Source organism: Nesoenas mayeri, assembly GCF_963082525.1.
Source record: "Nesoenas mayeri genome assembly, chromosome: 2".
Classification (NCBI taxonomy): domain Eukaryota; kingdom Metazoa; phylum Chordata; class Aves; order Columbiformes; family Columbidae; genus Nesoenas; species Nesoenas mayeri.
The window spans coordinates 92,027,367-92,050,176 of NC_137543.1; the positions used below are offsets into that span (position 1 = coordinate 92,027,367).

A 22,810-nucleotide genomic window follows, 5' to 3' on the forward strand; every position below is an offset into this window, starting at 1 on the left:
CTACAGTGCATCATATGAAAAAAGTGAAAGTCACTGAATAAAATAATTTAGCAATGGATGGTTTTCAGGCAGTCCCCACGATGAATAAGAGTAGGACAACAAGCAGACACAGACTATGCAGAAAAGAGTTTTCAAAGGCTCTTCAGCATAGAAACACTTTTTCAGCGTTAATATTTAGCAGCTTTTCAAAGAATCAGGAGCACACACCCCAGACAATTTTGGAAATACAGCTTTATTTTCCAGTGAATATCCAACTTGCAACACTTGTATCATTGCTTAAGAGCCCTCAAACTGATGAAAGACTAAAATTTACAGCTCCAGTGCACAGTTAATTAGATATCTTAATAAAAGTTATCAGTGCAAAAGTAAAAAATAATTCAGTATGCAGTTAAATGCATTTTGTTATAAAGATATTCGGGCTTTGAGCGCATATACATCAAATAGTCTGGTAAGATAGAAGCCATCTTCACGCAGTGCTCAAAACAATCAAAACTATTCCAGACCCAGTTCTAAAGACGGGCAAGAACTAACTTTTTCTTTTTAAATTAAAGTCTGAGCTTAGTTACCACATTCATCATGGGTACATAAGCTGAAAAATATTACAGAGGTCACCTTCTATTCAAACAGAGGTTGTTCTACAAGAGGCTTTCCTATTTTTCATGTGTGGGATACTTTTGAGACATCTACATTTTTTCCATCCACAGCAGAGAATAAACAGCATTCCAGCGTGCCCCAGTGTCGGCAAATCCTCTTTTCAATCCAGATACAGCATGATGATTGATGAAGCTGTTTGGCCTACAGTAGTGGGCAGAGCAGCTTGGCAAGAATTCAGTGTTATTGAAAGAAATCTCAAATACTTATTCCACCTCGTCTACTAACTTTAATCACACTATCAACGTGCTGCCAGGAACGGAGCCTTGACACCAAGCCATAGACTCAGACAAGCAGCCACTGTTGGCATATTACTGTTGCAAGACAGGTAAAGCGCAAACTCTGTTTATTTTTACCTGTTTCCATTCTATATTGGACACCAGTTAAATTATGGAAAGATATTTCCTGTAGTACCAGTTAGCTTGCAGCAAATTTCATTAAGGTACTGTGTCTCATTTTGCTTGGTTAATGAGCTGGTTAAGTTAACTTCTTCAGTTACGTTGGTGTTAACTGCAAGTTGTAAATAAAGGAAAGCAATACAGGAGCTTCCATACCCCGTTAGGAGTAACAGTTAGTAAGAAAACAGATCAGTACTACAGGCATTTTACCACTAATCTGCTCACTTGTTATGCTGACAAAGAAACAAAAATCTTTCCTCACCTGCCCTATAAAGCTCTGACAAGCTTATCCTAAGTAAACCAACAGCATGTCAAATATTTAAGGTAAATACTGTACTAGCTACGAAGCTAATACAAAGCCTGATATGCTTCTCATGATTACTCTTGAGTTTGTTTTGGCTTTGCTTAGAACAGTGAAGCTTAAAAAGAGAGGTCCAAGACATTTACAGGGCAAGAAAATAAATGCAAGTTGTTGTCCAAGCTCATTTAGCCATTTCTATGTTAGCAAAAACCATTTAGATCTCAACTCCAACTCTCAACCCAAAAGTCGGAATTACAACTGGATTTGAAAGTCTGTAGAGACCTTTCATTGCTGAAGCTTCAAAGTAAAGTATTCCATAAAACAAGTTGGTTTTCCTGAAATCTATGAATGGGAGTTGCAGTTTTCCAAGTGGCTGGAAACTTTTACACCGACTTTTTGGGAAAGGGCTGTGGCTGTACACTGGGATAGCTAACGTTACATTAGTCTCTGTTTTCCCAAATGATACAATGGAAGAGAATTCCAGTTTGCAACTCCCTGAGCTGATGTAGTCACACAAGGTAATTTCCAGTCCCACCTTTCAACAAATGAAGAAATACTGGCATTCCACTTGCCCTGAACGAAACAAGCATAGGGAGGCACTTAAGTTGAAAGTATGCAAAACTTTTCTTCCCATACTAAATCTGTAGAGGAAATTCTCCTTTTTTCTTCTTTGTTTCAGCTTTCCAAAAGAATCTCAATTCAAGTCAGAAGCAACAGAGTATTGGCACAAACCCAGCATTATTAAAAAAGAAAGGTCTTAAAAAGAAATGTATTTGGCCAGTTCCTTCTCCATCTCAGAATACTGCTCTTTGAGGCGCTCCATAGCTTTTCTGTGCTCCTCATCCACCTCGGCTCGTTTGTTTTGTTGTTCTTTCATGAACTCCTCCCAGTGGGCTGCGCGCTTCTCTTCACGAGCCATCAGCTTGTCCGCCTCCAGCTGCAAGGATGAAAAGGTAAAGTTTTAAGAATCATTTCCATACAAAACCAGAGGGTTTAATGAGAGCTATACAATGTTATGGTATCAGAGAAACTGGACTTTTAAGTTCAGTAGAGGAAAGTGAAACAAGCAAGAAAACATACAAAAAGGTGAAATTAAAAAGAAAACACTGAATTTTATAAAGCATACTCCATCCAAAACAAATGATAAAATATCTATGATACTATTAACGTGATAGCACCAGTAACAATGGTTTTCCTAGATAAATAATTTTCTAAATAAATAAATAAATAAGTAAAAAGACACTTAAACGTTACTACCTCACTTAGTTCGCTTCTGTTAGTTTCTAAAGATCATTTCTTCTATTATTTGCTCCTCTGATTACTGACAATGTTCAAAGTATTGTAAGTAGCTGATACAAATCCATATTATAACACAAACATTTTCTTTCAAAATGAACTTCTGATTTCAGGTATTCAGTGTTTTTAGCCCCTTAGTTATGGGAGGGGGAGGGAAAAACAATCAGCAAATGGACACTGCTTTTTAATTTATTTTTTCTCTTAAATTTTTTTCCTGCCTTTCTTGTGTTCACACAGAAAGAAGCCGCCTACTGTCATGAAGAGACTCAGAGTCCACTGTACTGAAAGTAACCAAAAGAAAAAATAACTTTAATAAAATACAGCTAATTTCTGGTTAAGTAGTCTTAAAGAACCGACAATCTGCATCTAGTACAAGGAGTACGGGCAGGCCTGTGTTATATATGACAAAAATGCACTGGAAGCATTACACAGTCTGAGTTACAAGGAAAACACCAGGCCCACTATATTTCATAGTTGTGAGTGCTAGAAAAAAAAATTTGAGAGTTATGTATGTCTAGTATTTAGGACTAAATACTAAAGAGACTAAAGGATCCACTTCAACACTCAAGACAACACCTGAGATTTCATGTCGAGTACATGCAAACAGAATGCTTCTATGTTTCAAATCAAATTATGATAGTCAATAAAACTCCTATAACTTATATGTCAGTCAATCCTGCAACACATTGTTCCTCTTTTATTGATATTCGCTACTTTCCCCTTGAATGTCTTGTTTGTTGAAATAAATTGTTTTCTACATTCTTGAACACATTTTTAAAACTAGAAACAAACCTCACTTCTATTTTACCACAATGCTTAGATTCAGCATAGTCATCAGATACTAGTCTTGATGAAAAGCCTTTAATACAAAAAGGAAAGAATGAAATAGAATATAATGACATAGATATTCTATGTTTTGAAACCAGCAGTTAGTGTTTCTGCTTTAGCCAGCTAGCTCTCACTGTGATTGTCTTCCTTTATAAACATGTTATTTTTCCCTTCATATTTTCATACTGCTTGGCTTCTAGTAAGTCTGATTTCCTTCACTCTCTGATCTTGAAAAAAGAAATCTAGCTATCTAGAAAGAGACAGCATACATACATTGAATATACATGTCAAAATGAAACATACTTTTGTGGATTCCTTGCACACAGTATCAACAGTCTGGCCTCCTCCTATTATAGATGCTGAAGTCACAATAAATCTAGGCAATTGTTCTTATAGTTGTTCCATCTTCCAGCAGAAGAGAGGATTAATTTTTTATTCCCCCCCCCCCCCCCTTTTTTAAAACATCAGCAATGACTATTTTCTATGTACAGTATTTCTGTGTAGGAACAAATATTATCATACACCTTTAATAGACATCTGCCATTTTTGTCAACTCAAGGCAATGGAAACCCATTTATGTATTCTTCAACACTCTGTCAGCGCTGCTCTGTAAGATCACATATGGTGGGTTAAAGACACTATTTTGGCCATGCAGCATTTTCTGTACATTGTAACACACATTTTTTGACAGGATGAGACAGCAGCTACCCAAACCACACTTCAGCTGGACTAACTCATGGCCCTCACAACATGAACAGTTTGCAAGGAACATGGAACTCATGTTACTACTTTCTATTTTCATTTTCCACTGCACCATTTTTACACCAGGATTTAAATTATTTACCTGGTAAAACAACCAAAGACACTTCTAGAACATGAGATAGCAAAGTTTAGTTTATCTAAAGTCTGCAGTCTAACTCCTTTCTTCTCTCAAAATACCTCTTGCCTCCCCCTGCTCAGTCTTTAGCTTGCTGTGGCACAGGAGAAGGAACGTGGTGAATTAAAGGGATATTAACAGCCAGGCTATGTATATTGCCTAATCTATGCCTAAATAAACGTGAAAACAGTTGAGTAGTGAGAAGCAATTGCTCTAAGTACTTACTCTTTAAATACAAAAAGGCGAGCAGCATTCCACTTAAATAGTAACTAAGTCTATAGAGTAAGACTTACTGGAAATAAAGTAACTCCAAATAATTGCAATTTACACCTTGAACAAAAGTAAAAAGTTGCAGATATTAATAAACACTTTAGAAATTAGAAAAATAAAATTAAGATATGCTAGAGCAAACAAGTAGGAGTGACAAGAAAACCAAGTACAAGACACCAAGGATTTGAATACTGTTTTCACTCCCCCATCCTGGTAACGCTTTGGAAAGCCCCACTGTAGAAGCTCAGTGCAAACCTAGGGCACTGCACCTCCCTCCTTCCTAGAAAAATTCAAACCCAGCTGTTCCCAGCAGCACCTCCAGATCATTGACATTGACAGCTGACGAGTGGCTATGTTTGTGTGTGCAAGACAAGTCATCATCTTGAAACCAATATTCCTGTTCCTACCAGCTGAATAGCTGCATGAACAGCAAAAATAATGAAGTGTCATTCTTAATGGATGCGTGCCTTAGGATACAGACCATTCCGCCAAAGCATATGTTACAGTGTAAAGTTGCTTCTTATTAGAAGTTAAGAATCCATGAGGGAGAGACCTGTGGATGCTATTGCTGTGGGATAAACTTCAATGGGCACTTCAGTCTCATTAGGCATCACAGAACAATACGAGAGAGAAATCCTGACCAAAGACAGGTTCCTCCTATGCCCACATCCAACTGCAAGACCCAAGCTACAACAGATACCACCCCTGGAGCAAAGGTGCCAAAAGGTTTCCCCCATCCAAGTCTTCTCCAGTGCCTCGTAACAGCTGCTACTGTGGTACAGCCTTTTGCTTAGCAGAACATCACTAACAGTCTCTTGAGGACCCAAGCTCCCACACAAGGACACTGGCACCTAGCGCTCCAGCCACAAAAAGATTCAGTTTCTCAGAATAGAAAAATGGCTTTCACAATGCAGGGTAATGACTCAGCTCTGCAAGTACCCTTCAGGTTTGCCCTATATTGTGCTTTCTGACCACGATGCTCCCTACTCCTACCACATCCTCTTCACCCCCAGTGCTATTAACTTCATTGCTTTATCACACAGGAGGAAAAAACCTAACAAAATCAAGACGCTATGCAAAAAATACTGTGCCCTAACTGTAGTTGCAGCTGTAGCAGAGCTAGAAAACACAGAGGTCCACACATGTAGATAAACAATCTCTCTTGTTAAATATGCCACTGACAGTAATGAAAAAATGTTTAAAATCCAAAGTTTTTCAAGATGTATAGACATCTTGGCATATATTTGTGTTGGTTAATCAAAAGTTGCTCTCAAAAAGCAATTTTCAAAAGTCAGCATAATTACGTATAGTAGTGATCTGTAGAGACAATACTGAGTGTAATTTATACTATAAATTCATAATTTCCAAAAATTTGTTTTCCAGAAAACAATACACATAGAATTTGATAGTGTGCCTGGCAAATTAATATCCAGGGTGATTGCATAAAAGTGAGGAAAATAACATCTTCATTTTAAGACAACAGAACATCAGGTTATTTTCCATTGATTTGTTATTTAGGAAGCTTTCAAATATCATATCAAATTTCTCACTCATCAAGGTCTGACTACTTAAAACCAAAGAAATAACCTCAATCAGTTTAAACATTAATACAAATTGGTGCTGCTATCTTAAGCATTAGGATCCCTAGTTATAAAGCATTAATCCACTGCACACTTAAACTCATGCTGAGTAGAAAAAAGCATGTGAACATCATTTAAGAGGAGCAATCTTTGAAATATATACCTTCTCTTGGTAAATATGAACTGAAAATTGGAACAAAAAATTAAGGCTGTTGGTATCTCCTACAGCTTGCTGACACAAGTATGACAACATTAAGAACAATCAATTTCTAGAGATCTGTATCACCTCAGTGAATGCTTTTTCTGAAGTCCACTTGCAGTAGTAATAAATAACTTCAGATCTGTTGAAAGGAATACTTCTTTATTGTAATTAAAAAGGAAATAATTCCTGCATGTTTGAAAATGAAAGTACATTTGCATGAGAAAGCAATTAATTTTTTTCCTTTAAAAACAAACAAACAACAAAACCCCACCACATTTGGGTGAACAGTAATTCAGTGTTGATTTTCATTGTTTTTAAACTTGTAACTTTGCAAGTGCAACCCAACTTTGTAAAATATAAATTGAAATAAACTCTGGCCCATGCAGAGTCAGAAAAAAACTTAAAATGAAATAAAGATTTATACGATTTGCAAATTGATGAAAACTAATCACAAATTTTTCATTGCTGGTACTCTCTTTCCCTACCTCAAAAATATGCCCTAGCATAATTTTTCAGGTTTTTTGACAAGGCTCAAAATATAAGCCCTACTCCAAAAATAAGCCCTAGCTACAGTTCATTAAAAAAAAAATCCATTTAAATAGTGTCCAGGCAGCTGTACGTGTAAAAAAGTAAAATTAATTGGCAATAGAATGCAACAGGACAGACAGACCCTTCACCAAGAAAAGATGACACCTGATAGACAACTGACAGTTGCCAATGTGCTATGAGCAGGCTACAAGGACAAGAGGTGCCAATGGTTCTAAAGGAAATAAGAGTCACAAGAAATTCATGATGGAATTCAAGGTTTGGAGAGTTATGATGATGTTCCAGAATGTGATGACATGACTGTATTTGAATAAATGTTGATTTTTTGTTCAAGAATAAACACTGACTGTTGTTCATGGAAAAATAAGACACCCTCTGAAAATAAGCCCTAAAGCATCTTTTGGAGCAAAAATTAATATAAGACCCTGTCATATTTTATGGGAAACAGAGCAATGACTCAAAAACCAGAAACAGGTGAATTTGTGGTTTTGGTTTTCAGTTTTTTGTTTTGGCTTGGTTTTTTGGGATGTGTGTGTAAGTTTTTTGTTGTTGCTGTTTTTCATTCTTCTGTTTCCAGGGCTGCTAACTAGAGAAACTGAAACCTGTAGACTAACAAAATATCACTAAGAACAGCACATGCAAACATGAAAATCAGTATACTTTCATAGAACAATTTTTCAGAGGATAGCCTAATTTTAATTCCTACCTTTTGTCATCTCAAATGACTGCTAAAACAAGCAAACAAATCTGTAAAATAAGTAAAACCCCAGCCAAACAGACAGAAGTCTCTTCAAACAGCCTTAATTATAATTTAGAAATAGCACCTAATCAACCAAACACAGGCACCTCAGAAAACATGTAAGTTTCCACTGGTCTCCTCAGACACTCAAGAAGTGTCTAAAAAGTTATTTTGGTATTTAATTTTATAACTAAAGCAATGCAAGATAACAGAACAGAAGCCAGTATTATGATACCACACCCAGGCTTCAGAACACCACATTTTATTCTTAGGTAAAACCTTTGTAATGTAGGAAAATTGCTGAATGAACTAAAGTGTGTAGACAGATGTACCTGAACCAAGAGGAAGCCTGAGGCAATTCATAGTATCAGGACAAAGGAAATTACCTATAAATTATAATGTTTTAAGCATTAAACAATCCAACACTTCTTGCCATGCTGTAGATTTCTATTTGAACCAAAAAATGGTTAAACTGTCAGCAACAGTATATTATGCTTTAGGCTTTTATCGTGTTACTGACTGGCATTTACTATCATCTACTGCACAGAAAACAAAACAAATTTACCCCACCTGAAAAGATCACCAAGGTAGTACAAATGATATTTCTCCATGACTGTTAATCTGACAAAATTTGGATAATTTGTTTGTTTGTTTAATCAGAGAATCATCTCCTCACCCCCAAACATTCTTAGAACTCCAGCTCTATCCTCCAATAGAGTTTCCAGCTCTGGACCTCACTGATAGAGCTTTTGCCTGCCTTTGACTGCTGGTTACCCATTCTTCCAGCAATTCCGCTTCTCCAAAGAGCATTTTAGTTGTTCTACTGCAAGTTCCTGCAGTCACCCAACCAAACGCAAGCCATAGCAAGCTGCTAAACTTCACTTTTCACACACTACCTGAATACTTGGCCTCACTGTCTTTTAGTATAACTACATAAATACAAGAGTTTGGGAAATTCTAACTAAACTGTGTTCATAACAATGCCTATTACATTTATGAGTAGTTGTTTTCTAAGTTATTTAGACATTATTACATTTTCAGCTTTCATCTTCATATAAAAAGATGAAATAAGTTTTGATTTAAAGTTTCATAATTTGGTTTAGATATAAATCAAAGCTTGTCTAAATTACAAACATAGCTATTGCCTTATTAATTCCTGTCCTGGGGATTCCCTTTGGTGTGTTAGCAAGTTTACATATTTTGGCAGTGACATCTTTCGTATTCCTTTTATACCAACATCTAAGTTCAGACATTAGTTATTTGGAAAAAATCTAATCTGCTTATGAAACTATTTTTTCACTCAATAGCACATACTGCTTGAACTTGCAAGAAAGTAAAGCCACCTTGTATATAGGACAGATTCACATGAATTGGTTGCATTTATTTATATCCCTGTTTTATTGTCGTTGGTTATGCAAGAACTTAACATTTGTAAAATCATAAAGGCTTTCAGTAAATGTTGTTCTTAGTATTACTTGGGCTATTTTTCCTGAAACTAAAAAACACAAAGAAAAACCAAACACACATCAGAACCCAAACCAAAAAAAACACCACTTGAGGCAGACACAGGCTTTGAGAAATGCTACCATACTAGTTCATGCCACAGGCAATTCAGAGGTAGGACCATATGACAAGTGTTAGGTAGCTTCCAGTATAAGTCTGTATCCTTCTACATAAAAATATTTAAAGTAAAAAAACAAACAAACAAACATAAAAACCCACCTAGTATACAAAACCATGTTTACAATATTTCTTTAAGTCTTCTCTAGTTTCTCCCACAAGCTTAAAGTAATCCACAGCTTGAACTACTAAGTAAATATCACTGATCTGGATGGGCAGACTAGTCAATGAGACAGGGGATTCCAAGAACACTTCTTACACTGACACTCCTGTAATCTCAAATTACTTTACACCATCAGTGAGAATATTGTAGGGACAACGTCATTTCCCTTTTGTTACTTGGCTGATACTAGCAGCTGAAAGGAACTGCAAAGTAAGAAAGAATTAGTAAAACAAATAATCTTAAACCTCATTCTATTCAGCAGAGACTGAATTCATTTCACTGAGGGCTGCTCACACTAATCACTTGATACTAGATCTTACCAAGATAGTGGTACCCCATAATTTTTTCATAACACATGATTTTAGAAAGGAAAAAGTATTTATCCTCAAGTGGCTCCACTATCATGACAATTCATATCTATAATTTCTATAATTCAAAAAAAGTTACCTACCTGTTCTGACTCACATTTGGAAAGTTTCAAGCCAAGAAGTTTTACTATACAAGCTTAAAGAAATGCTACAAATCCTGAATATCTCTTAGTATTCCTCCACTGCATATTAAAAAAACCCCAAAGAGTGGAAATATACAGCTAATATTTAAAAAAAAAGAATAGTTACAATTCTTATTGAGTGTTCATTTTATAAGTTATAATTCAAACGGTGGCAGAACTATAAGAATTTCCTATTTAACTTCTCTACCAATATCTATGCTAGTGTTAGACAAAAGCAAACTTTGTCAGGGTTCAGCAGCATGCTATTTGCACAGTACCAGTATTCAATGGCAACTGGACTGCCCATCTTCATCGATTACTAAAAGGAAAGAAAAACATGACTATCGGCTTACATAAATCAATGGGCAGCCTGTTTCGCATGATGGCCACAGAAATGTCTTTGGTTTTTCTGAACTAAATGATTATAAATAACATTTTGCAAGTCAAAAGATAACACAGGAACACAATCATGAAGGAGTAATGGGAAAACATAATTTCTTATATAATTTTCCAAATTTTAGATTCAGAACACATGTATTTCAAATGAGCAAAGTGTAGCCAACTGAAAAGATTCCAGTGATTCACATGTTCCTGTAATATAGTCCTTCATTAAATAACCCATCCACAAGTGAAAAACACACTTCCTTTTCAGCAAGCAATATATATAGTATGGTCAATGTTCTTAGCTAACTAGGAAAGATTTACATTTCCATTCTGGTAGGTTAGTAGGTGCTTTTTGTTCCACAGAAAATAATTTTTTTATACTGAAGCTTTCCCTTTTTGTGACAAATATTATAGTCTGAGCTTGGAGGGAAAATAAAGCAAAGGAAATAGAAAAAAATAGTTTCCATACACCAGGAGATTATAGGAAGAGCTAGCAATCCCTTAACTCTGCAGTTGAATACATATATGGTGCTGCAGTATGCATTTTGTAAGTGCAGAAATCACCCCAAAAGAAATTTTACTGCAAGTATATAAAATATACTTTTAAGTTTTGGTGTACTGAAGGCAGATAGACTTGCTGTAGAAGCACAAGACTCTTAGTTAGATCCCATTATAAGAATCTAGCCATCCATCCTTTACCTTCCTCTCTTCATGCTCCCTCTCTTGGAGTCTATGCATCATTTCATTGGCAGCTTGCACTGAAATAACAAATTGCAGTACATCAGTCTGTTGTTCTAAATCAAAGAAACTTGCCTGAAAGGGATTTAAAAGACATGAGGCAGTTGCAAGTCAAAGACTATATTCCACTGTGTCACTTAACTCTGCACAAAAAAGATTTGTCAGTATTTGCTGGAAATGCTTTACACTGATAACTGCATGAGGGCATAACACCAAGTTCAACTCTTGTGCATTCTAGAAGCCAAAAAAAGAAAGGCAGCTATGTCCTCTTGTGCCCATACTCCTTAGTGTTGCTGATGAGCTAGAGTGTACTACTCAGCACCTCAGAAGACAGGAAAAAACCCTCAAATCACTAAGCAGAAACAGGTGACCAGGCTCTATGTTCAGTTGAGTTTTTTTCTTATTTTTTCCCTATCAAATGTAAGAAGTGATTTAGTATAAATGATATACACGAAGAACATCTTTATGATGGTGCCAGTCTCTTCTCTTGTGAGACTAAGCCTAGGAAAATTTGTCAATGGAAACAGGAAAAAAAAACCTGCATAGGAAAACAGTTCCTAACTTATTTAACACTTAACGCAGAATTAAATAAACTGATTTTCCCAAAGCAGACATTTCTCCCACTAATGCATCCCAGTATTGAGAAATACTGTACATCATCTTAAAGCTGGTGATTTCTCACACCGGGAGGCAGCCCTTGTAGCTGATCAGGAGCTGGGAGCACCATGAACTGGAAGATCTCTGCTGGCTGACTCTGAGCCACTCAGGACCATTAGAAGACAGTTGCAAGTGACAGTTATAGCAGACTCCCTACAGCAAAGGATGGAGGCTCCCCATCTGTTCATGTGATTTGTCTGTCATCTAGAGAGGCTTGCCAGGATGTTGCAGAGAGGCTACTAAGGCTTGGACTGGTGTTCTTCCATGTAGACACCAGTGGTACTCAGGGTGATCTGTGAAATATCAGGAATGACTACAGGGATTTGGGTGCAGCGGTCAAAGGCACATCGGGGTCCAGGTAACGTTCTCCTCAGCCTTCCTGGTGACGGGGACTCGATGGATCTTTGGGGTTAAAAGCTAGTTGCACAGTTGGTGTTGGCAGCAGGGGCTAGTTTCTACAATCATGAAACCCATTCTGAGCATCAACGGTTGCTTGGAAGAGATGGGATCTACCTGATTAAACAGGGTAAAAGTATCTTTGCCAACAGGCTGGCCAGCCTAGTAGGGACGGCTTTAAACTAGAAATGACAGGTCAGGGAGTGAATAAAAAACAAAAACCAACCAAACAAAAAAACATAGCACCCTTTCCAAGGATCACCTCCTCCAAGCTCAAGAAAGGTCCATTCCAACCAGTAGGTAATCAGCAGAGGGAACAGGAGATCTGCATGGATGAACAAGGAGTTTCAAACTGAATGGAAACTTAAAAAGGAAGTGTACAAGAGGTGGAAGCATGGGTAGGTGAGCCAGGAGGAATATAGAGTTGCTGTATGATCATGCAGAGACAGGGTTAGAAAAGTCAAGGCTGATCTGGAGTTGGATCTGGCAAAGGATTCAAAGGGCAACATGAAAGGAGTCTACAAGTACGTGAACAGCAAAAGGAAAACTAGGGAAAATACAGGTCCTCTGCTGAAAGGGGCAGGAGAGCTGGTGACAAAGAACATGGAAAAGGCCAAGGTATTCAATGCCACCTTTCCTTAGACCCTACCATAAAGACCAGGCTTCAAGAACCCCAGGCCCCTGAGACGAAAGGAAAATTTGGAGCAAAGACAACTTACCCTTGGTGGAGGAGGACGAGCTTAGGGAACACTTAAACCAGCTGGAAACATTTGAGTCCACAGGGCCTCACAGGTTGCATCCATGAGTGCTGAGGGAGCTGCCTGATGTCATTGTAAGGCCACTCTCTCTCTCCCTCTCTCTGAAAAATCACCGCAACTGGGAAAGGTTCCTGAAGACTGGACTTCGACCCTTAAGAAGGGCAGAAAGGAAGATCTAGGGAACTACTGGCCAATAAGTCCACCTCAACCCTGGGAAAGGTGATGGAAAAAATCCTTCCGGAAGCATTTCAAAACACATGAAGGGGATAAAGTCATCAATAGTAGTCTGCATGAATTTATGGATGGGAAAACATCCTTAACTGGCCCAACAGGTCTTCTACAATGCAGTGACTAGCCTGACAGATGAGGGGAAAGCAGACAATGTTGTTTACCTCAGTTTCAGTAAGGCTTTTGACAGTGTCTCCTCTAACACCCTCAATAGACCAGCTAACAAAGTATGCATTAGGTGAGTGGACAGTGAGGTGGACTGAAAATTGGCTGAGCAGCCCAGCCTAGAACCTGCGATCAGCAGCACCAAGTCAAGTTGGAAGCAAGTCACCAGTGGTTTACCCCAGATGTCAGCACTGCAGTCGATACTGTTTAACATCTTCATCAGTGACCCAGATGCTGGAGCAGAGTGCGTCCTTAGCAAGTTTGCAGACGATACAAAACCAGGAGGAGTGACTGACAGATTATATGGTTGTGCTGTCCTTCAGAGGGTCCTTGAGCAACTGGAGAATTGGGCTGAGAGGAATCTTTTGAAGTTCAACACAGGGAAATGACAAGTCCTGCATCTGGGGAGAAATAATCCCAGGCAGAAACACACACTGGTGACCAATAACATAGCCTTGCAGCAAAACAAAGTGGCCAAGAGCATCCTGGGCTGCATTAGGAAAAGCACTGCCAACAGGTCAAGGGAGGTGATTCCTCCTCTCTGCTCAGTGTTGGTGAGGCTGCACCTGTGGTAGCGTGTCCACTTCTGGGGTCCCCAGTAAATGAAAGAGATGGACTTACTGGAGTAAGTCCAGCACATGGATGACTAAGGGAGTAGAGTATGTCTCATATGAGGAGAGGGTCAGACTGTTCAGCCTGGAGAAGAGAAGGCCCAGGCAGGATCTCATCAATGTGAATAAATATCCGATTGAAGGGAATAAAGATGAGAGACCCAGAATGTTTACTACACTGCTCACTGACAGGACAAGAGGCAGTAGGTACAAACTGAAACACATGAGAATCTATCTGAACACAAGAAAACACTTTTTTCCAGTGAGAGTGGTCAAACACTGGCATAGGTTGCCCAGAGAGGTTGTGGAGTCTCCATGAGTAGAGATATTCAAAACTCAACCAAACATAGCCCTGGTCAACTAGGTCTATCTGCCCTTGCCTGCACAGTGATGTTGGATAAAATGACCTCCAGAGGTCCCTTCCCACCTTGACCATTCTGTGACTTTACTACTAATGATCTATTGCACAGCTGACCATTAGAAAGTCAGGTAGTACTCCATTCAGAAGGCATTAGAACATACATATTAATTGCATAGCCAAACTTTAAGTTTCAGATATATTCCTTCCATTGTTTTATGTGCATAGCATTATCTACCATTTGTAATTCTGCCAGATGCCATACAAACAAGTTATATGAAATTAAATACTTATTCAACATGTTCAACATAAAATATAACAAAATCCACACACTGTCATGTTTCAACTGCATAAATTTGGCAGCTAAAGCTATAAAGCCAGAATAAGAAGCAATGTGCTTACATCTCTTGAATATTTCATTCAAATTGCCAGGCATGGCCTGCTCACACTTAGGAAGAACGTGTTCATTTGTTTCAAAGATTGTGTTCTTTAGATTTTCAAGTACTCGTAGTTCTCGGAGGCCCCGTTTTTCCTGCCAGAAGAAATGAAAGAAAATGAGTGGCTAAGAAGGAACTCTACTTTCCAAAATAAGATAGTTTCCCAGTTGATAAACAGATATCTTTAACTCAAAGACTAAACAGTTTTCTATTAAAGTGTTACTCTATTTATTTAGCACAATTGACAAAATTAGTTTTGTGAAAAAGTAATTATTCACAACGAAATACAGTAATACTTTGAAAGACACTTCTAGCCTTTGTGAGAAAAGTTAATATTTACTAATGAAAACATTATCTATACAAACCTGCACATTTTTCCACACAATGTAGAGCAGTGATGCCAAACTCATTTTCACCAGGGGCCACATCAGACAACCTTTGAAGGCAACCGCGAGGCTGATGTGGCGCCCAGTGAAAATGAGTTTGACAGCCCTGATCTACAGGATATCAAAAACAACAGAGAGAAACAGAGCTTGAAAGTATTACATTTTGTAACTCAGCTGTTACAGATAAATAATACAGCAGTGATTTTGCTTGCTTGATGTCTGACCTTCCAGATATAGCATGGTATGAAGTTAAAACAATGCAAGTAAAATTATTTTTACTGAAGTAATGCAATGAAGTCAACATAACACAGCTGACTAAAGAGGCAGCCCTTCTTCTGGCTCACTGCTGATCATGATTAATTACATGAAGAACAAGCTTTGCTTTATTGTTCTGAAGCTATGGCACTACTTCCACTCTAAATTTCACCTGTACTTTCCTTTAGATAACGAAAAAAATTCTGAAATCTGCTGCAGGCTGCTGCCTGCCCCCTTCCCCTTCTTCAGAGTTATGAGTACAATTACACACAAGCATTCCTGCACTGAAAGTTACTAATCATAATGCAATTCTAGATGATAAAAAAAATGCTTCAGCACATGAAGTGGGCAACTGGATCACCACGCCCCATTTTAAAACTTCACAGAGGCACAGACAAGTAAAGCTGCTTAAGTAAACAGGTTCCCAGCTTCCTTGAATGCAAATCTACATTCTTCACTAGATGCTGATCACTGAAAGAAGGACCTTACATCCTACTACAATTAAAAAATATCTGATGTCTCAAAGTTAGAAATGTGTGTATTTTTTTGAAGAAATTCTAAGTTGCAAAAATGTAAATAATTCTCTGGTTTTGCCAAAAAAAAAAAAAAAAAAAAAAAAAAAGAAGAAGATCTAATATATGAAATCTGTCTAAGAAATACAACAAGATTTTGGGTACAATGACAGAAATATATGAATTATAATTATAAACACATGAGTTATAATTCTGTGTCTGAGTTTAAAATTTTCCTTTCTATGAAAAACCATGTGAAATTATTTACTCTATCCTCTAACTTATATAGAAAAGTTTAGTTCACATACTTCTTTTGTACAGAGACAAATGAGACGTGCTTGAAATATTAGCTATGGGGTGGGGGGAAGACATTTTAATGTCATTTTTCATAAAAAAACAGCTCTGCACATTACAAGTTTGAGGTATAACTGTATTTTCAGGACTAACGTTAAGATTTTGAATTCCGCTTTCTGTAAGAATGAAAATCTACTTTGAAATAGCCTTTTGTTGACACAAGATTCTACTTTTCTAAACTTCTGCTGCCATCTTGTGGAAACCATATTACCCTTCCCAAGCAAATTTGGATATAAACACTTTTACACCTTCGGTACTTCAGCCTTATTTGCAGCCAATCAGAGAACATTCATTCCATTTTTAATCATTTTCTCATTTTGCATAAATTCTTGCTCTTCTCTTCTAGAACTATTATTTTCTTTCACAAAACAAAAGTTGAAGCAAAATTAAATCACAGCTATGCCAGCCAAGGCAGAAAGCAGTTTCTTAGTCAAATGTGAACCTGTATCAGCCAACAATATTTTCCTTAAACCAACTAGATTTCTCTAAGACATTAGAATTACATCACTCTCCTACATCAATATTCTTCCCAGACTTTCACAGTCTGTGACCCCTTCAAAACTTTTTAAATAAAAAGACTTAAATTACTGCCTTGTTTACTAGAGTTGTAGATATATACCATAGGTGTGTCATTTTTGGCAAGAAATACACATCAAGTGTTTCTGAGGAAAATTACCTGCATATTATAATCTCTAAAAAGATGCTAACACTGTTTAAGGTCTCAGATTCTGAAAATTACAGCACCCAGTAATATACAAATACTTACTTCAAATTCTTTAACAAAGTAACGTATTTCTCCCTGAATTACTGGTCTGTGATCCAGTAGTCTTGAATAGATTTCCCCAACATCTAGAAGATTAATGAAAGTCAGATTTTTAGTTTCTCTCTCACACTACATACACTAAGCCAAACGACACCAGGTAGCATGACATACTTGCAATGCAATAGGCACTACTGCTCACTAAATACATGCAAAATCAGAAGAGCACCACAATAACATTTGTAGGCTGCTCTACCTAATCAGTAATCTAGCGGTTTAGATAAAATGCAATGAAACAATGATTTAGGTGCCATAGACACCTTTCTGTGAAACATTCTCCTCTGTTTCTCAGCACCCTGTGTTTCAGTCCTCTTTAGTACAGCTTCCATATCTGACTGTTAATGGTGGTAAAAATTGGATGCAGAGCAGAAATAAAGGCTACAGCTCAACAGAGATTCACAGTTTAGGATATGGGAGTTTTCTGCAGTGAAAGACAAGAAGAAAGCTCACTACCAAGGAAGCCTCTTAGCATTTTTTTTTTGTATTCCAGGGTCAAAGATTTAAAACTTACTCTTGAGGAAGAGTATTAACAACATAAATATACATATGAAATAGTCTTGGCTATCACAAATTAAAAAAAAAACAAACCTACTCAATTTAAAAGCAATCTGATAGCATAGCATTTAAAGAAATACACACTGTAGTTCAAAGAAGCACTTTAAACTGATGCTGAACTGGTAGTACCATCCGAAAAACAGTCCAACTTTTTCTCCTGCCACCAGCTGTCTATTCCGGCCGTGTGGCTCTCCCTGTCCGCTGCACCCATGAGGATTTCTTCAGCAACCTGAATCTCACCCCATTCCAAAAACAAAGTGCTGAGCGATGACTTCAAATTGGGGAAACAACACGGTTACAGTAAGCAAAGCACAGGCTAAACCACTTCCAAGTTCGAACGCTCCTGTGTACAGGTTAACTAGGGCAAAACACGGGTGCTTAAGTGAACAAGGCACAAGAGTTTCCCAGTGGCGAGGACTCAGCTTCCCGAAACAAGGCCACGCAGCTACTCGAGTGTCAAACCAATAAATAGGTTAAAATAAAGCCCGCTGAACTTCTTAGGAGCCTCACGTCACACTTCGTGGCGCCGCGGAGGGCCGGGGAGCGGCTGAGGGGCCCGTCACCGCCCGTCTGGGCCGGGACACGCCGCCCCGTTGAGGGGACGCGCTTCCCCCCGGGCCCGGCAGCCCCTCAGCGCCCACCCCGCCCGCGCACCCTGGGCTCGGCCACCGCAGGGACTCGCTACCGAGCCGGTCCCGCTCCTCACCCTTTATGATGGGCTGAATCGGGGATCCGGCCGCCAGCGTCTCCCGCTTCCTGTCGCTGGGGGGCGGCGGGGCCGCCCCGCTCCGGCGGGGGGACGCGGGGCCACCCTCGCTCATAGCGCCCAGCGCCCCGGCGGCGGCCCGCGGGCAGCACGGGCCTTTCCCCGGTCGCCGAACTTCCGCCTCGCCCCGCCGCCTCGGTGTGAGGTCATCGCGACGCGCCCGCCGCCCCGGCGGCGGCGGCCGTTGCTGCGGTAACGGTGGCGGGACGGGACGGGCGCGGCGGCGCCCGCCGGGCTGCGCTGGCAGGAGGATTTTCACACGGCCGCGGAAACAACGAACCCGCGAACGAACCGAGCAGACAAAGCCCCGCCGAAACAAAACAGGGATGGCTTGCTTGCTGGGTTTGGTTTGAGCAGAAGAGATGAGCGTTCAGATAAATCAGTTTGCTTCTGGGTGTTGAGAACGCGAATAGCCACTGTTGGACTTGTGGTCTACAAAAATTAAGAGCAGAAGTTTTTTAGTAACTATTAACAAACAAACAAGGCAAAAAGTACTTAAAAGCTCTATAGGTTTCTTTTAAAACCATTTGACAGTGTCAGGGTATTTTCAACATACTTCCCTCCCTCCCCTTCCCCCCAATTACAATATATTGACTTTCTTTTAGTGTTGTGTGTTTGCTTGTTTGTTTGTTGGGGGGGTTGTTCTATTTGTTTGTGGTGTTGTTGCTGGTTTGTTTCTTTGTTTGTTTTCCCATGCTACACATACTCAATAGAACAGTTTGATCTGCCTTTAGGTCATTCCATCTATTGTTTTATTTATTTAGATATTTTTACACATTCTTTGTACTTGCAGTTCAGACCCTGTTTAGTGTCTGTGGTAAATGAAGGAAGAACTGGACCACTAATTCAGCTAAAGCTGCTACGACCGACAGTGTCATGACCTGGAAAAAGCCACTTCAGCTGGAACAATTCCTGGTTTATTAGTAGAACACAGGAGTAGTAGTATTTCTTTGTCAGAAATTAGTTCTGCCCATGTTGTATTCTGCAAAACTTTTATAAGTAAAAGCAATTGCCCGGCTGAGGAAAATAAAACAAACTTTTTATGTTTTAAATTGTATGAAGCTATTATGACAGTCACAAAATGATCCTATGATTAAATCGTGTCACATCATCAAAGCTCAGAAACTGTTCACTGAAATCACTATAATGTTTTTTGACAATACTTCTAAACTCAGCCTTGAGAATGAGTGAACTAGTTTTGCTGAAATGCTTTCTCCCAAATCAGTCAAAATATGGTTACAATCTGAATAAATAATAAATGAATTTTACATTGGCAAGTGTTGAATGCTTCAGCAAACATTATTAAATTAATTATAAACATAACCCAAAATAGTTTTTCATTCCTTCACTGTTACATAGTTCGCAAATACTAAGTTAAATAGACAATAATTAACACAGAAAAAAAATACTGTTCCCTTTCACATATCTTTTTGTCCCCCAAAGTAACCATCTTTTGCAATCTATAGATTAGTATTTATATTTTTCCACTTCGATCTAAAGTACGTACGCACCTGACAATCACTAATAAATGGCATTAGTGCTCATATATTAGTAATATTTGGAGGACATTCCAGCTGGCCTAAGGATCACTAGTAATGAGGGATAGAATTGTTCAAATGTTAATTTTATTCCCTTCCAGTGTAGCTGCCATCCTTTGCTAGTCTCTCTCTCAGAGAAGTTATTTCCCCCTCTAAGCCCTGTACTCCAGCTATCTTTTTATTTGCTAAGGAGGAAATCCTGTGGCGAAGGGGGTTTATAACTACTGCGTTTCTAGGAAAGATTTTTTACATCACGAGTAATGTCAGGTTCAGAATTACGGGACTGCAACAAGGGCAAATCCTGTGGCAGATAAGTGCATTGGTTTCTAGGATTTCTGTCCTGAAACCATTTCTCCTCTTTGTTTCAGTACTGTTTGCTTTGTTTTTTTTTTTAAAGGAATATGCTTTATTTGCTGCATTTATGCAGTTTTTTGTTCTCCCCAGCTTACACTCACTGCCCTGTCAAGTTTATTCTCAAAACATATTTAGAAAAATTAAGGAAGACTTAAAGAGGTGATGGCTATAAAAAGACAATACTTGCGGAGCCCCTAACCTGTCAGTTTGTAGGAAGTAGTGATCAAATCACAAAAACATGGAAACAGCTATGGCTTGGAGCATGAAAATCAACATATGTAGTCATCATGTATTTTTTTGGAAGCTGGGCTAAACAACCTCTGTCACTTTTGCCGTGCAATGGAACCCGCTTTCTCTTTGAGGGATCACCCTGCCACTCCCCATTAGCGTCAGCCACACTCCAAATTGCAAAAATCTCAGGCTGACCGTGCCGAGTCCTGTCATTTCCCCCACGGGCTGTCTGGCGACGATAATCCACTAAAGGATTGTTTCCTCCCAGTGGCGGGGTCCGAGTCAAATGCCGGCAACAGGCAGGGAAACCCAAACCTGTTGAGGCAGACGTCTGCCCGGACAGAAGGAATCGGAGCGATGGACCCTTAAGAGGGCGAGGAGGGGGGAGGATGGACAGGCTTTGCGCCAGCAGAATAATTCCATGGGCTGCATCCGAGATGGGAGACTGAGGCCGCCATCGTGATGGCTGGAAGTTTGCAGGCTGCGATGCCGGCCAAAGTGGGCCCCAGGCTGGGCTGTTTGGAGGAGGTGCCTTGTCAGATTAGCTGTGCGGCCGCTGTATTTGATGCTCGAGCTGGACGGACAGGCCTGCCAGGCAGAAACTGCTCAGGCAGATGATGCCAGGGAGGACAAAAATTATCCAGCGCCAAGACTAAGAAGACAGATGACACCCAGCAGGAGCAGCAAGCCAAATCTGCAGAATCCACAATGCAGCTGGCTAGCCCCGGGCTACCTGCCTCTTTGAAGTGGAATAGACATCAACGACGAGCTGTCAAATTAGATCACCAGCCTGGAAACACTGAAAAAGGTTTAGTTCTTCCAACGGAGAAGGGAAAGTTTAATAGATGAAAATCTTCCTAAAGGAGCCAAGGTAATGTGGGAGGGGAAAGGGGAATCCTTCAGATGCAGTAACAATGAAAAATTACTCACCATGCCTGCCTGCCGAGCGAGAGACGGGACGCGCGGTGTTCTGCAGAGGCTGTATTCACCACCAGAACCAAAAATAAAGGCCATGCCTGCAGGAACGTGCACAGAGCAGCAACAAGTGATCCTTGCTACAAAATCGATTCCCCTTCCCTCCAAATCTGTGATATCTTGATATGTCACCCTGGAGCTGGGCTCTGAAGTACTATAATACTCAAGATGTGCAGCGGCAGGATACAAAGACCCAGCCTGAATCCAACAGCTCGGCGCAGCAGAGGCACACGATGGCATCTCCCCTCACACATCTTTTGCAATAACATCCAAGCACAAAAAAATGTGTGAAATACAACTCAGTTTCGATAAATCCAGAACAAAAATTAAGATTACCAAGTGAGTAAGCATGCGCTAAGGTGTATGGTGAATACGAAACCTGGCGTTTCCATTAGGGACAGCAGCAGCGCGATCCAATTATAGATGCAAAGAAGAAATATTGCTCTTAGGAGGAAAATATTAAACGTATGAATCCATTAAGCAGCTTCATCATTGCAATTACACTTTGAAGTTAAAGACCGTGAAACAGACCGGAGATTAGAAGTGATAAAATAGAAATCCAAAAGAAAAAAAAAAAAAAAAAAATCAAATAGGCTTACAGATCCCTCTTCCTACCAAAAAGCCAAAAAGGTAAAAAAAATTACATGAGTCTCTCTATACACATACAATTATAAAATCAAGATAATGTCTCCATTTCCAACTTCAGCATTCATACAGCAGATAAACCATAAATCACCTGCAAAGATGCAAACAGAAGATGGTAGCAGATCAGAAAGAATATGAACCAGACCTCTGAAAAAAAGAGTATTTCTTGATAATGATTTCAAAGGTGTTATGAATTCCTTTATTTTAATTTCTCTCAGCTAATCCCTTTTTAAGTACCTTGTCTTTGTCTCTTTCAAATCCACAGCACTAAGGAGCAACGTTCCGAACCATCTATTCCTTTTTCACCAAGAGGAAAATAAAGACGTGCAAGTTTTAGAGCTCTCATCTGTAATGTAACCTGGGTGTATTTTATATCATGGACAAAACAGTGTTAACCCTTCTAGGCCACATTTTCATATAAAATAGTTAATATATGTGGGTGCCTTGAACTGCAAAGTGCTCATGTCCATCTTAAACCTTGGTCTCAACCTCCTGCTAATAACCCAGGATCCACACCCATACTGAAGAGTCTAGATCACTCTTCCCTCAGCTATAAGAAATGTGTGTGTAAGAGAGAAAGAAAGAGAAGCTGAAGAATTACCTTATCAAGACGCTTCAGTGAACTATAACACCTACTGGGAAGTTTAAGATTTACCTTAAAAAATAAGTTCCCCGTTTCCATGCCTATGTTCTTCCAAAGATTCAGATGGTAGTAAGGAATTGCTT

General features: G+C 39.2%; 1 protein-coding gene across 1 annotated transcript; it reads right to left on the minus strand.

The window, feature by feature from the left end:
- Positions 1–225: 225 nt before the first annotated feature.
- On the minus strand, positions 226–18,596 carry BLOC1S5 (biogenesis of lysosomal organelles complex 1 subunit 5). The gene is made up of 5 exons (XM_080364290.1): positions 18,282–18,596; positions 16,967–17,049; positions 14,659–14,788; positions 11,045–11,103; positions 226–2,287 (listed from the first exon to the last, which is right to left on the minus strand). Exons 1-5 carry the CDS (start codon positions 18,394–18,396, stop codon positions 2,108–2,110), a joined length of 567 nt encoding a protein of 188 aa, XP_080220416.1. The 5' UTR covers positions 18,397–18,596; the 3' UTR covers positions 226–2,107.
- Positions 18,597–22,810: the final 4,214 nt, after the last annotated feature.

What these genes read in the sequence shown, in the direction of transcription:
- BLOC1S5 (XM_080364290.1), bottom strand. Translation starts at nt 18,396, where the DNA reads ATGAGCGAGGGTGGCCCCGCGTCCCCCCGCCGGAGCGGGGCGGCCCCG. An exon ending in ACTTTGTTAAAGAATTTGAA is followed by an intron (nt 14,789 to 16,966) that starts GTAAGTATTTGT and finishes TTCTTCTGGCAG; the next exon opens with GAAAAACGGGGCCTCCGAGA. An exon ending in GAATGAAATATTCAAGAGAT is followed by an intron (nt 11,104 to 14,658) that starts GTAAGCACATTG and finishes TTGTTATTTCAG; the next exon opens with TGCAAGCTGCCAATGAAATG.